The sequence below is a fragment of the Sminthopsis crassicaudata genome, chromosome 1 (genome assembly GCF_048593235.1).
Source record: "Sminthopsis crassicaudata isolate SCR6 chromosome 1, ASM4859323v1, whole genome shotgun sequence".
Classification (NCBI taxonomy): Eukaryota; Metazoa; Chordata; class Mammalia; order Dasyuromorphia; family Dasyuridae; genus Sminthopsis; species Sminthopsis crassicaudata.
Window position 1 is genome coordinate 178179521 of NC_133617.1, and position 16261 is coordinate 178195781.

Consider the following 16261-nt stretch of genomic DNA (forward strand, 5'->3'; position numbering starts at 1 on the left):
ACTACCTGGACTTCTGTAAGAGTCTCCTAATTGGACTTCCCTTATTCTGGCCAACTTGACCAGTTTCCCTTCCCCACACACGGCCAACATTTTATGCCTGCTCACCATGGGCTTCCCAGTGCTCTGTCCTGAGTCCTCTTTTCTTTTCCCTCTGTACTATTCACTTGAGAGTCTTACTAGCACCCACAGTTTCATGTGGATGACTTTCAGCTCTCCTTGCATGGCCCTAATCTCCTAACCTTTGATCTCTCCTCTCTAATTGTCTATTAGGCATCTCAAAATGGAAGTTCATAAAAATCTCAACACATTCAAAACCAAACATTACACCAATTTCCCCTTCAAATTCTCCTCTCTTCCTAACTTTGCAGTTACTTGGGCTCATTCATAACCTGGATGTTACCCTCAGCATCTTGCGCTCACTCCTACCCAACAGTTGTCTGATCCTCTCAGTTCTGCCTTTATAGCCTCTCTCTCATGAAGTCATGAAGCATTTCCCTCTGAAACTACCCCTAATTTATCCTATGGGAGATGTTTGTATTTTCTAGTTTCTATAATTATTTGCATGTCATCTCTTCCATTAGACTCTAATCTAAGCATGGCAGGGAATATTTTTTACCTTTCTTTGTAACTCTTAAAGCACTTAAAACGTTCCCTAGCACCATGGAAGCAGTTAATGCTTGTTGATGAGGCTTTTGTGCACACTGGCTCCCAGGCTCCAAATCCCCTCTCTTTTTCACTCCTGTCACTTTGCTCTTCCAGGCCTAAGGAAAGTTATACCTCTTCTCAGTTATCCACCTCTCTGAAAATTAATTCATTTGTACATTGAATTCATTTACTTTTGTCTATGTTGTTTTTCCTTAGCAAAATTTAAGCTCCTTGAGAATAGGCATTATTTATCATCTTTTTCTTTCCTAGTTCTGTATCTGGAATAGAGATACTCAATAAATGAGTATTGAACTGAATAATTAAACAGTTTAAAGAGAACAAATTAAGTTTTGGCAGGTTATGTAAAAAACTCATTAGTAGTCCAAAGGCACTTCAAAAATTCTCTAAATTGTATTATATAAATGCTCTAGAAAGAGACTTTACCAATCATTTTCACATTCTTTGATTTAAATAAGAACTCACTTATATGTACCAACTATATTCTACAATTACACAATTTTCACATTCCATTCTACCTATCAACCAACCCATTACCTTTTTCAGTAGACTGGGCATGTGAAATAGATTAAATTTTTTTTTTTTTGTAACAGCTAGAATATTTCAGTAAATTGAATTGTATTGTAACATGTTAAGATGATTTATTTAAGTCTATTTATTTTGTCATTCTTTTAACATTGAGTCACCTTAACAGATGAATAACTCAACATCTTACTTTTGATGATTTTTTATAAAATGTATAAAAATAAAATTGTTGGTATGTTATTGTGGAAAAGAACTCTGAATGGTAGGATTAGACCTTAGTTTTACCTCAGCTGCCAACTAACAAAATTTGCATAAGGCACTATATCTCTGAGTTCAAGTTTCATTATTTGCAAAGTAAGGGAGACAGATGACAGGATCTCAGCTTTAAAATTAATATGTCTATCTGTGCTTAAAAAGAAATCTCATGTCTCCCAAAATCCTTTAGGCTAATTTAATCCAGCAGTATCTAACTAACCTCAGCATATTCTTGTAATCTTTCTTACACACCAATTCTTTTTAAAGGTACATGTCTAGGATCAGTTTGAATAAATGTTGGGAGAATGGAATTTCAACAAGATCTGATCCTCTGGTCCTTGTTCTTGGAGTACTTGTTTTTTATAATTCAAACGATTGCTAAACCTTGTATAAGACAAAACACAGAGCAGGTGCTTAGAAAATAGCTGATTTTCCATCCCCTCAACATTGTCCTCTTCCTTCTCTACTCACATAGTAGCAAATCACATGAGAGCATATGAGGCTGATTCTTATTCTGTGAACCAACTGGCCTAGCTTTTGCTATGGCCCAAGGACCTTTAAGCCCTTTCCTTCTTTTCTCAGTAAATATAGAAGATTCTATAAATAGCTATCTTCCATATAATTTTCCTTGTCTAAATTTCAAAATGAAAATGGGGGGGGGCAGGGAGAAATTCAGCCTACTTTTCAGTTAATCATATATGACTAAAATGTCTTATTTGCTGGACTATTCCTAATTAATTAAATTAAAACAAATTTGTAAATGAAGACTATTCCCCAAAAATGCAGTGGATAGAGTTATGGGTCCAGAGTCAGGGAGACAAATTATCCAAAGATGTCACATTCAAATGTAACTCATTTTCTGACTCAGAAGTTTCATTGAATCTTTGTCTCCCAGCACAGTGCCTGACACTTGGTAGTATTTAGTAGAGGCCAGGTGATTGATCAGACAGACAGGAGGGGTAATGGAGGAACCTTTAAAATTTCACCAAATGACCATTTAACAAGCAACACTACTGTGCACGGCTGCAGAACACAATTTCCCTCAACATGAAAGGGCTAATTTGTTTTCTTGACTTCTGTATTTCAAAGCAAACCAGACTATTTACAGAGAGGCTGCCTGCACACTGCAGGGGCGTCATTTATCTTTTTGTGTGCAACACCAAACTATTAAAGCTGTGTTGACACCCATGACTGTCTGCGTTCACTTTGCTTCCCACATGAAAGGGGGCTCTGGTCAGTTAGGAGGCCATCTCAGAATGGCGTCCCCGACGGCCTGGATGGACTTGCACTAATTTACCCTCTTGTCCAGCTCCTCTGCAACCTATCTGTAAGACAGCAGGCTGTGCCAAGGGCTGCGGTCCGTCAGGGCACCGCGCTGACTGGCACCGGCTTTCTGGGCCTCACTGTCACTATTGTCTGACCAGGGTAGCTAACTAAGCTAAAAGTCTTTATGAAAGGGAGAGCCAAGGGCTGCGTCCTCAAAAAAAGTTACGTATCTCACAATGGATTTGGCAGGGGCTATTTCAGCTGTTTTGCACATATGTGGAAGAGGAAATCGTAGAGATCATGATGTTACATGTGTAAAATTCCCTAAGTTACATTCATTCCAAGCTGAAGCTATTAACCAAGAGACAAAGTAAAAATAAAACAAAATTTTCTAAGTGACATAAGAGTCTATGCAAATTAAAATGTGTGGAATAAAAAGCAGTCTGAGACTTTAGAAGCAACACCACCAGAAAGGTAGAAAAATATGGCATTTTTACGTGACATCTTATGGTAAATAATGAAAGTCTTTCCTCCCTACATCAAAAAAATCATTTTCTGACAATTCTATTTTGGAAAAGAAATATATGATTTTTCTTGGGCAAAACATGAAACTACCATTAACATCAATAAATTAAGCTCATCTTTTCTAAGTTCATGATCTTAATGTGGTAGAATATAAGCTACAAGAAAAAAAGGTCTATGTCTTCCTTAAATTTTACATTTCAGCTCCTAATGTAGTGCTTTGGGCACAAAAGTATTTAAATTTTTTATAAATCAATGAGTGAATTATATAATCTCATTCATATTTGGAGTGCCTCTTGTGTAAAAACAAAGCAGTAGGTGCCATGTCATGAACTATTTTTTACATGAGGCTCTTCCCCTTTTGGAAGTCTTCTCAGTATATCCAAGGATATACTGTGATGAAAAAATAATTTTCATATCTAAACAATATCTGTGAAGATAAAATGATGTAGAAAGTTTAGGCACTTAGCCAGTTAAATTTCCATTCTAGTTCACCTCCAATTAGAACAAAAATTAGCTGTTGAGAAAAGAGACTATTTCTGCTAAAAATCATCCAAGAGTAGCTTTACTTAACTTTGGATGTTAAACACAAAAGATTTCTATACCTTGGCACAAGTAGCCCTATATAAGCAGATCATGATATTTACTGAAATTGCAAAATCTGGTAAAAATAGAATGAGATTATTTCTCAAAATATTAGTAGTTTTGTAGTTTTTTTCTCTGTCTCCTCTCTGAAAGTTTATGTCCCCAAACCAGCACTGATTAAACAAAACAAAACAAAACAAAACAAAACAAAACAAAACAAAACAAAACAAAACAAAGTGTTAAAAATTAAAATATATTATTACATGGTCAGGTTGGGAGAAATTATATAATCATTTACATTGATTTATCATATTTCAGATACTTGGAAATTATTAAGTGATTTGGTTTCTTCTATATCCCTTTACTTCTCCACCTTTTGTTACTATTTTCTCCCAGATATCTCCCTTGAGTAAGGAGGTAAAATAGAATGATAGAGATACAATGAAAGAAATGCAATAAAAAGGTGAGAAAAGAACAAAATATAAGAAATGGCAGGATGACAGATGCAGAGAAGGGAAAGGGTTTTTTGTGTTTTTTTTTTTGTTTTTTTTTTAAATCAGGAGAACTGAAAGGGAGTATTATACTTTCTTATCCTGTTGCCATTTCTACAACAGTTATGAATCTTTTCTCTAAATTGCAAAATGACAGAATCAAAGAATATTAGTGTTGGAAGGCTTTTCAACAACCATCTTGTCTAGAATTTTTTCCAAAAAGAATTCTCAATATAACACATCTGAAAAATAAGTCATTAGCTTGGAGACTTCCAGTGAAGAGGAGCTTAACCCTTCTCAGGCAGCTTCTTGTGTCTCTGGGCAGCTCTGGTTCTTAGGTAACTTTCCCTCATGTCTAGCCGAAATTTGCTTTTGTAACTTTCAGACACTGTTCCTGATTCTTCCTGCTGAGGTCAAACTGAAAAATTCTAATGCCTTGTGACAGCCCTTCAAATACTGGATTGTAATTATCATCTGTCCCTGAAGTGATCTCACCAGGCGAGACCTAAATTCCTTTAAGAGTTCCGCTCTGACAGGGCCTGGGCTCTTCACTCTCTCCTCTGGACATGTCAGCTTATCAGCATTCTCTAAGTGATGCTGCAGCTGGGGTCTGACAAGAGCAGAGAACAGAAAAAGCCGTCACTCCTTGTTGTTGGAAGAGATGCCTCCCTTAGTGTAGCCTGAAAAATTTACTCTTTTGGCTGCTACATCACACTAGCGACTCACACGGACTTCACAGTCCACTGAACCTAAGATCTTCAGACAAAATACTGTCTCATTATACCTTCCCAACCTAATGTTTGTGAAGTTAATTTTTTGAAACTTTAACTTTATTTCTACTGAATTTTATCTTATTAGCTTACCCAACTCAGTGATCTAGCCTGTTGAGCCCCTTTGGGATCCTGTTCCTGTCCTTCAGTATGTTAGCCATTTCTCCCAGCTCTGTATTATCTATGCTTTTCTCCAAGTCACTAATAAAAATGTTTAACTGCCTAGGGCCACTAGGGATCCCTAGGGCACTCTGCTACAAATCTCTTACCATGTTAAACTATTAACAATTATTCTTTGAGTCATTCAACTAGTTTTGAATTGAACTAATTATACTCTCATCTATTTTTATTATTATTAACATGGGGGTAGGAGTGGTACAGGCACTTAAAGTAAATCCCAGATGCCAAGGAGAGATGAAGGTATCTTCAAAGCTCCACCTGGCAGTTACATTTTTCTCCCACTTCCTAAAGCCTAGGGACGAAGGGAAAAATGCCAGAAAGTATCTCTAGGCTAGTAAGAGGAATATTTGAGTAATATATGTCCAATAACAGATTCAGCTCTTAAATGGCTCTGTTCCCAATCCTTCCCTGAGTGAGTCAGTAGCAGAAGACCCATAAAGACAGTCTAGCAGATGAAAACCTGTCCAAACTTACCTCGTCGCTCAGCAATCTGCAGATAGCCTGTGGAAAGATACTGTTCCATGTCCTGCTGGAAGGCTTCTTCAAAGAATTTCTGACGTTCCTTTAGTTTCAATTGTTGGCTGTGTTCCATATCTAGCACCTTTTGGGTATGCTCTGCATCTAGCTCAGCTGAGTAAAGAGAAAAAATACAACTTCAGGAACACTTTAGCAAAGATGGAATATAAATCCCTGCCAAGCAGAAAATGTTTAATGGCGTAAGTGGTGGATGACCCTTCTAAGTGTAGCCCATCTTGGTGGTGGTGCTAGTGGTGTTCTTACATACCAACCCTAAACGGCCTTCCATCCCAGCCCTTACAATCAATCACCTGAAAATGCTCCCTAAGACTGAAGACCATGGAGAATAGACACATGCAGAGGCAGCTGGTCTCAGGGCACTTAACCTTGTCTCAGTCACCAGCTCCAATAGACCCGGGCAGGAGCTAGGGAGTACCAGGGTGATCCATAGCAGTCTAGGACCCAGGACCTTCCCATTCTATGTGCTCAGCTCTCTCTAGGAGTCTTTCCTCATTAGCACTTCCAAAACAAGTACCTACCAGACTCCATGCAAGGTGCTACAAATACAAAGACAGAAATGATTTAAAGACTTATATTTATTATATGGGGGGAAAGAGAGCTCAGAGAGGGATGAAATCTTATGGTCCCACTTCAGAATCAGGATGGTAGGTTCACAGAATTTATAACTGAAGAGAACCTTAGAGATGACCGAGTCTAAGAGTTTTGATTTTAAAATGAGGAAAGTGAGATTCAGAGGTGTCAGAGCCAGGATCTGCATCATCTTTTTAGAATCTACAACAAACATTCTCTTGACTAATGCACCCTCTAAATTTAAAGCCGACTGGGGATATCTGATGGGCCCCTTTTAATGTTAGTTTTTTAAACCAACCTTATAAGTTGTTTGTTTTCAGGGGGAGGGAGGTTAGTATTCAAGGGTCATGATTGCATCAAGGTAGGGAATTCTCAGTCAATTAATTCCCTAGACCAATGTAGATAAGCAAACATTCTACAAATAATAATCCTTCAGAAGGCTACTCCACTAAGAGGTTCATGACTCCCCCAGGATCACACAGCCAGCATGCAATAGAGACGGGTCATAAACTCAGGTCTTTCTGACTTGGAGGTTGATCCTCTATCCACTGGCCAAATTTCCTTTCTGGCCTATAAATACTTTATGTTCATTTAACATTTTCCCTAAGGAATATAAAGGAAAGAAAATGAATAAAACTATTTCTTATAATTCACTAGCTAGCATAAGTCACTGCTCACACCAGGCAAGTTGATATTTTTATACTGCTTTAAAATCATAGCATATTAAAATTTATACTCCAAATTAGTTTATTCTACAGAAATTCATAACCTTTTTTGGTGTCATTTGGTGAACCTTATGAGCTCTCTCTTAGAATGTTTTAAAATACATTAAAATAAAATATCAAACATATTTAAAATTTCATGTTTATAATAAAAGTAAAGATGCATTTAGAAGAGAAACTGATTATTAACCATGTTAATAGAATCTCAAAAAAAATAACAGCTGGTGAGAAGATTCCACCAGTGCCAAATAGATGATTCAAGTCTATATGTGTGCACATGCATGCCTGTGCCTGCAGATTTATAGATTTATACATATATGGATATTTATGTATACACACACACATATAAAACTTGATATGGCAAGAAAAATATACTAAAACATAGGTATATTGGTTAGATGAAATTGGCTGGAATGTATAACTGATTACTTTTATGTGTTTATGTTTGGAAATAACAAGATTGTGGCCATTACTATAAGACTTAAACACTACAATGTGTTGCCAATGAAAAGAGCTGGCACCTTAATCTCTATTAGAAAACAGAAAACTGTTTTATGCAATGACTATACTAAGCAATCTTTCCTGTCCCAAGGGCTCCTGTAATATACCTCATGCCCCACAAAGTTCATCTTTAGAACTCCTTGTCCCCTAGCTTACTAAACATGACTAGGCTTACACTAATTACATTATTACTTGATAATAACCTTCCTCAGGCACTATTCTGCCTCCATTCAGCTTAAGCAGCTGTTAAGAGCTGTGAAGCTCAGGTATCTAGAAAACTCATGGAATTCCTTCTGCTTCCCCAAGGAGTATCAATTTTCAATCTGAGAAACAATCCTTTGGTAGCTAAATATTGTTCAACTAGTACAACACCCTAAACTTGTACAAGTTCACATGTACTTTACTATATATAATAGGAGTGTTTCTGAAAAGCTATTTAAATGATATTTTATTGCAAAAAGGATTCTGTCCTCTTAAAGGGACCTTTTGGCTAGTTTTGTTGTAAAGGGAACAAACATTAATTTGTTTTAATGTGGATCTTCCAGTATATTACAGAGTAGAGTTGTATTTGGTGATAAAATAGCAGCTAAGTCCAATTGCCAATGCTCTTTGAAATATATATTTTTTCATCTGGTCAGATACTGTGGATACCTTAAAATTTTATATATATATATATAATAATATGTATTAAAAATCCCAGCAAATAAATTTGTGCTTCAGTATTTCAGGTCTCTGCTATCAATGGCACTTCTCTCCACCCACCCAGACTGCTAATCTTCCACACCGAAGCAGATGGTCCTTCATGAGTTGCTAGGATGAAAAAGTTGTCAAGTGATAGCCAACCTTCTGGTGATGAGTTTCTCCAAATTTAGTGAGCTTGTATTTGGAGACAGATATAATCTGTCATCAATTTATACTCAAAATCTTTCCAGTTCAGAGGACAGGACCTGAAGAGCCTGAGCTCAACTGGTATTCCAAGTACTTAGGGTCAATTCTACAGTAGGAGGTAGCAACTAAGGTGAGCTTTAGTAGGGAATGTATATTTAGCAATCTAAAATAGCCAAGACTTAAAAACAAGAATCACAGTCATTACAATCATATTTGTTATCTTATTAAATTAAATTCACAGTGGGAAATAACTATGTTACCTTTAAATAAATGCTCTGAGTTGATTTGTAATAAAATTTGGATTGAATAAACCTTAAAGGAGGAATGGAAAAAATTTTAAAACAATTTTAAAAATAACATTTCAATTGAATACAGGTCAATCTTTATATGTTTGGGGATGTTTAACTTAGAGAAAACAAGATTATAAGGGGATCTGATGGTCATCTTCCAATTTCTGAAGAGCTGTCTTGCAGAAGAGGGATTTAGCTACTCTACTGCTTATCCCTCAATAAGGGTCTTAATGTGAGGTGCATGAACTTGTTTTGTTTTTTTTTTTCCCTTTATTAAAGCTTTTCATTTTTAAAAATATATGCATGGGGGCAGCTAGGTGGCACAGTGGATAGAGCACCAGCCCTAAATTCAGGAGGATCCAAGTTCAAATCTGGTCTCAGACACTTAACACTTCCTAGCTGTGTGACCCTGGGCAAGTCACTTAACCCCAGCCTCAGGGGGGAAATAATATGTATGGACAATTCTTCAACATTAGCCCTTGCAAAACCTTGTGTTCCAATTTCCCCTCCTTCCTCCACGCCCACCCCTAGATGGCAAGTATTCCAATATATGGGGTCACAGAGAGAGGGGAAACTCTGGGTATGGTATAAGACCCTTCAGCCCAGAGAGAACCTGCTAATGGGTGCAGCTCCCCATCTCCCCTAAGGGTTCTCAGCCTTCCTAAGAAGTCAGTCCTGTGTTGAGATTGAAGCAGAGTGATACCAGGTGGCAAACTACATACAATAGCAAGTTGTTTATGTGGTGCCATGTGCTCAGTGTCATTTTTTTGTTACATTATAAAAAAGGGGAAGGCCCTTGAAATAAACGGACTCCATTTTTTCACCATCCTTGGGAGTCCCGCCTCATCACTTCTCCATTAGGAAGGTATATTTTAATCACCCCAACTTGGGGGCTCTATAAAGCAAGACACATTAAACATGTTAAAATTTATGTTAAATCGAATATATGCATACATATTTATACAATTATCTTGCCATACAAAAAAAAAAATCAAATCAAACCAGGAAAAAAAAAAGCAGCAAAATAAAATACAAACAAACAAAAAGGGTGAAAATCCTATGTTGTGAACTATACTCAGTTCCCACAGTCCTCTCTCTGGGTGTAGACGGCTCTCTTCATCATTGAACAAGTGGAACCGGTTTGAATCATCTCACTGTTGAAAAAAAAACTATCATGAACTTGTTTTTCTAATCTCAATTAACTATTTTAATATAAATGGTTTCCTTTGTAATCCTCTGTATTGTCTGCATTTAAAAGTATTCTGGAAAAGGGTTTCGCTAGCCTGACAAAAGGATGTGTAACATATAAAAAAAAAATGTTAAGAGTACTTCACCTGGAAGGTAAACTTAGAAATTGTAGAGGGAAGTTATATAAAAGCAAATTTCAGCTCTACCTAGGGAAAATTTTCTAAGAATTAGAGCTTCCCTAAAGTGAAATGGTAGTATTAGGAGTTAGTTGAGTTCCGTGTTATTTAGAAGTTTTCTATGATGATCACTTTTAAAAGATTCATGAGTTTAGGAGATTCACAGTTTGAATCCAAATTGAACTAGATGTCCAATAAGATAAAGTTCTAAGATTCTATTAATTTGTGGGTGTTTTTTTTTTTTTTTTTAAAGCTAGAAGTCAGAATAAATTAATTATTTTCCACATTAAATATTTGGCTAATTTACTGATGTGGAGAACCCACTGAGGAGAATGACAGAGGATTGTGAACTACTTGTAAAACTGTAGTAAGCAGTGGGGGGAAACAAGCTTGCAGAAAAATTTGGTTGTGACCCAATGATAGCAAATTACTCCAAAGGCATTTGTTTACAGGTGAAATGTTCAAGACAATAAACAAACATAAAACACAGCTAGGAAACTTCTATGATAGCCTACTCTCATTATGATTGTAATTGGATTGTGTCAGATGAGGAAGCAGAAATTGTACTAGTGATTAAGTTGGGAATCTCATCTGGATCTCAGAAAATATATACATAGAAAATATGTACTTAAAGTGACCATTTTAAAGATATTCAGGGATTGATTTTCATATTTCAAAGAAGTCAATATTCTCAATGAATGAAAAAAGATCATCCACAAAGTTTATACTTTAAAACTCAAATGGATCTATGATCACAGATTGATTGAAGTGTTCTCTTCAATAATTCAGATGGCAGTCCATCCATGCCGGCTCAATCTTGTGTAGCTGGCTAGTGAGGCAGGGTTGGAACAAACTACTTCCTTCCTCCCCAAGAACCACAACACTTCCACGTTGACCCCAATTCACATTATTAGAGTACCTTGGGCAATTTGAAACTGTGTATCAAAATGTACTTTGAACCTCACCTGCCTTCCTCACAGGATCTGTTATTCTGTTTGGACTCATTTTCAAATAGCTTAGTGGAGAATAGAAGAATTGCACATGTTTAACATATATTTGTCCTCTAGGGGAAGGAGCGGAAGGGAAAGAGAAAAACAATTTTGGAACACAAGATTTTGCAAGGGTGAATGAATAAAATTATGTATGTGTTCTGAAAATAAAAAATTTTATCAAAACAAACAAAAAACCAAATAGTTTAGCACACTCTTATCCTCTTAGGCTATTCCTAGTCTTTGGATATTAACCCCCCCAGCCCAATTACCCCAGCTAATAAACAAAATCCTCTCACAACTTCAGCTGTCAGTCCACTCCCTCATTCCCATCCTCCTGAGCCCTATCCTCTTCTCAATGCCCTACTCAAAATTCTCCCTTTCTATGCACTCTGGAACACCTGTTCCCTAATCAAGAAACTTATTTTCATCTTAAATCCTTTTCTTTCTTACTCCTCCTCTCTTCTGACTCTCAATGAGACCTGACTTCCTGTTAATGACACTGCATCCTCATCCCCTCTTGCTAGTACTGATTGAGCTTTCACTCATACCCCTAACTCACTGGTTGGAGAGCAGAGAAGGGAGTTTGAACACTCTCAACCCAACTCCCCCGCCCCCCGGGCTTTCCCCCTTCCCCCGCCCTTCACTACCACTTTCAGGCTCTCCTATCACAATCTCTCAGCTACCACTCCTCCTTTAAGGTTTAGTCAATCCAAATTTTATTACAAATCAACCCAGGGCATGTCTTCTCCTTTCAAGGGGTTCGGTAACTAACTCATGGTTCTTCTATATTTACTCTTTCCTTCATTAAAGGAGACTTCAATATACAAATTGATGTTCCTGCTTCATATTCTAATTTCCCAATTCCTCAAATCCCATAATTTACTCTTCCCCTCCAACTCAATTACACACAGGGATGGTCCTATGTTTGATCAATAACACTGAATTTTCTTTATCTGATTACAATATTTTACTTTTCTATCTTTCCATAAGCTTCATTTCTCCTAAATCTATTCTTCATCTCTACAATGATCGGGTCTCCTCCTTTCCCAATCAGCCCACTAAGGAACTACTATTTTTTACTACTATCTTATTCCCTTGACCTATCATTAATGTATTTCTTACATGTCACACGTAGCAAGCCTTAATAAATATGTATTGGCTGACATTTATGCCATGCCAAGCCTCAGCCCTAGGGGTACTTCCACCATCTGCCTTCCCTGCTCCTCCCCTTCATGGAATTAGAGGAAATCGCCAAACTGTGACTAAGCTGATCTAGCTAATCTCAGCTGGGTTCTCATTACAGAAGGTGAACCCCCTCCTCCTTAATTGATTCTCTACCAACTAACCACAATGGCCGTTTCAAACCTCATATTGTCCCCAAGCTCCCAAAGACATGCTTTCCCCCTGCTCTTCCTGCTAAAAATCTGCCTTTTATTTCACTGAGGACATTTATTCTTTCATTTCTTTCATCATCTCACATTCCTCTTATATGGACCTCTACCATCTCCTCCTTTATTACAGTCTCTAAGGGCCCTTTTGTTTGCTGAGGCCCCTTATGTAAACCCTTGATCCCCTCTCCTCCTCCATCAGATTTCTACCCTTCTCATCCCTACTTTCTGTCCGATCTTCAATCTGTCTACTGGCTTCTTCCCTCATTCCCACAAACAACTCCTTCCTATCCTTAAAAGTCCTCACTAAATTCTATTTTGAATTTGCCTTCTTGAAAGCAGAATCTGTCTTCTCTTTTGCATTTGTACCCCAGGGCTAGTGATTAATATATACATATATGTACACACACACACACACACACACACATATATATATATATATGATATAATATAATATAAATATATATATATAAAAGATATAATATAATAAATATATAAACAAGAAGTTGTTATATAGCATTTTAAGGTTTGCAAAGTATTTTATAATTAATATCTCATTTGATCTTCATAGTAACCCTGAGAGGCAGATACTATTATTATTATTTCCACAGTTTTGATGTCTTGCCCAGGTTTACACAGATAAATGTCTGAGGCTGGATTTGAACTCTTGCTGACTCCAGAACCAGCTCCATACACTGTGCTACCTAGCTGCCAACACTTATGTGCTGAATGCATCAGGCTCTAGTGACAAATGAATTTTCATTTATTCATGACAAAAAAGGATAGTAAAATACCACCTTCTTAATCTTGAACCCACTTTATCCCCAACATGTTCTGTTCTCCATTCCTGGCAGTGCAGTCAGTGTGCACCAAGGGAAGTAGAATAACATTTATTAGTACTGAAGCAAAACTATAAAAAGGAATAACAAATCTGTAAGAGAAAAAGACCCATATTCATGACGCATTCTAGAATTAAAGCTAAATTATTTCATCATTGTCCTATGATTTAGATAATTCCTACCACGGCTGCCTCTCTTGAAATTCTGCATCTGAATTTTACTCCTGGCACCAGCTCTTAATAGCAAAGAACATAAAAGAACAAACATTTGAAAAGGGGTAAGGAGATGAGGGGAAGTTTGAAAAAGAACAGTGAAACAGACACCAGGATTGACAGTAACACTGAAAATCACCCTTGGCGCCAATGAATCAGAAGCATTAGAAATGTTCACCTCCTTTATATAGCTTGCAAGCAATTCAGCACACAAGCTTTAAAAAGAAAAAAAAAATCAGTGAACTATTCAGGGATGTCTTCTCATTTTCAGTTCAGCTGTCAAAGTAACTGCTCAAATTCTTCATAACTGCAAAGATACTGGAATGAGTTGAAACTAAATGCCTACATATATTAAGTATGTTTCAGGCACTTCAGAGAGAGTTTGGTTAATCTGTTAATCTGTTTTCTTTTTTAGTCATTCCAGAATTAGCTGCTCAGAAACACAGATCAATGTAGGCAGTGCCATGAAGGGGTATTAATTAAAGAACAACTATCCTGTTCCAACTGAAACAAAGGCAGTAATTTGCAGAAAGTGATTTTTCTTCTCCATAGAACTTCTTGCTTCTCCTTCAATTTTTTTTTTGTTTTTGTTTTTTTGTTTTGTCCAGTAATCCAGGGGAGAAGGGATGGTTGGTTTGTATTTAAGAGAACCCCTAATATGATTAGTGGAAAATAGTGATTAATATATATTACTCATCTTCCTATGTTGACAGAAAATCTAACCACAGCTCAACAAGATATTTAAAATTTTTTTTCTAATCTTTCAAAGTACAATAGCTATTCAAAGTCTCATAATACATGAATTTAAAAATAAATCAAAAATGTCTGCCTGTGGGTTTTGGTCACTAAGGTCAAAATAAGAGAATTTGTGTGAAAATATGATTGCCAAAATTCTTTGACAGAAAGATTGACATACTAGAAAAAAAATTACTGGAGGTAGAAGGGAGCCCTGAATTTGAATCCCATTATTTAATACTTAGTAGCTGTGTGACTTGTAAGTCACTTCCTTCTATGAACCCTGATTTCTTCATCCATAAACAGGGAGAAGATATCTTATCTCTATATAAAAACTTATTTCTAAGTTTTTATAAGAAAAGCCCTTTGGAAACCTTAATAAATAAACGAATAAACAAACAAATAAATATATGTATATATATATATATATGTATATATAAAACATAATGCTTATACATTATAACATACAGAAAATACATATATGTGTATCATATATATATACATACACATAAGCATGTGAGCTAGTATTATACTAGCTTTACTGATGCAAAATATAGTTATATTAGGTAATTATACATTGTATCTAATGATGTTTAGCTTTTTACTCAAAAGAAGGAGCACCAACAGACTATGTATGATGAAGGGAAATTTTAATTAAACTAATTGAAAAAATTAGCTGATCTTGCATTTGGGCAAACTAGAGGAAAGGGTTTCCAAATATTTTATATTTTAGATATTTTAACTGTGAAGTATAATCTGTCAAATAAAAGATGCCCCGAATTCATAACTATATTTTAAGTAAGGAGTTGATAAGTCAGAAACAACACTATTTATTGAAGCTCTTGTAAAAAGCAGAAAAAACTGAAACAAAAAGATGAAAGTGTTTTTGGTTTTCACAAAGTCCTTTAATTCTATTATGTAGCTTAGGTTCTTTTCTCTTCTTTCAACTTTTAGGTCATTACTCAAGTTTTATCTTTTTCCAACTGCCCCTGTAGCCACCAGTAGCCATTCCAAATAGATAACAACTCAACAAAAAACCCTATTACACATAGAAGGTGGTAGAATCAATTCTCATTTATCTGTTGTAATGGAACATCGGGATAACAGAGATATAGGAAATCCACAGAAAATCCAATAATGTCCTTTTCATCAACACCTTCAGCCTATTCTGCCAGCAAACCTTTTGCACAACTGCTAAGTAGAAAAGGAGAATGTACTGAGTTTGTTTTTCCTATTCTGGCTTCTTATTCTCTGATAAAGTATGATCAATCAAAAAATGTTCCAAAATCAGGGAGCAGGAAAGAAAAGGAGGGTTCCCAAAAAGGCAAAAGTAATTAACAAATGGGACTTAAATGATTTTAATAGAGTTGTAAAGAATTCATTTAATGAAAAAGATTTTAAAACGAGAGAAATGATAGGTTACTTCAGCACTAAATTGACTCAATTGCCAGGGAGATTTCATTTCCAGCTTTAAATATTAATGGTTTAACATTTAGTAAATAACAAATAAAGGGGGAAAAAATCGAAGAAGTTCTGCTTCAGGTATTCCTAATGATAAAGATATTGATCAATGGAAAGTAAAATATGAAAAGTTTTCCAAAAGGATAACCAAGCAAAAATTTTCTATTAATCTATTAAATACAGATTTGCTTATCAGGAAGGAGGTATACACTTTCTTAAAGCTAGGTAAGTAAATTTGAGTTTTTGGAATTGTAAAATTCTGACAGTCTCATTTTAGAATATGGCCTTTAGAATAATTATCTTAAAACTAAAAAACAGAAATAAAGAGTAAAATAATTTTTATTTCCTTAAATCATGTCCTACTCTTTCCCTTATCCCTTTTCTCTTATCCTTAAAAAAAAAAGGTGAAGAAAAAGATTAGTGAGGAACTTAAAGCACCATATAACAGAATTAAACAGCGCAACAAGCTTTCAAAGATCCCTTCTAATATTTTCTGTGACTCAAT

The 16261-nt window shown here is 35.9% G+C and overlaps 1 protein-coding gene across 5 annotated transcripts in view; it reads right to left on the minus strand.

Annotated features, from left to right (window-relative positions):
• The window catches only part of DTNBP1 (dystrobrevin binding protein 1), a 160858-nt gene that overhangs the window by 4843 nt on the left and 139754 nt on the right, over positions 1–16261 (minus strand). For all 5 annotated transcript variants that reach the window (XM_074272160.1, XM_074272173.1, XM_074272166.1 and 2 more), the window contains one exon: positions 5732–5887. In XM_074272160.1, coding sequence (XP_074128261.1) covers positions 5732–5887 — 156 coding nt within the window. The remainder of the gene's footprint in view (positions 1–5731; positions 5888–16261) is intronic.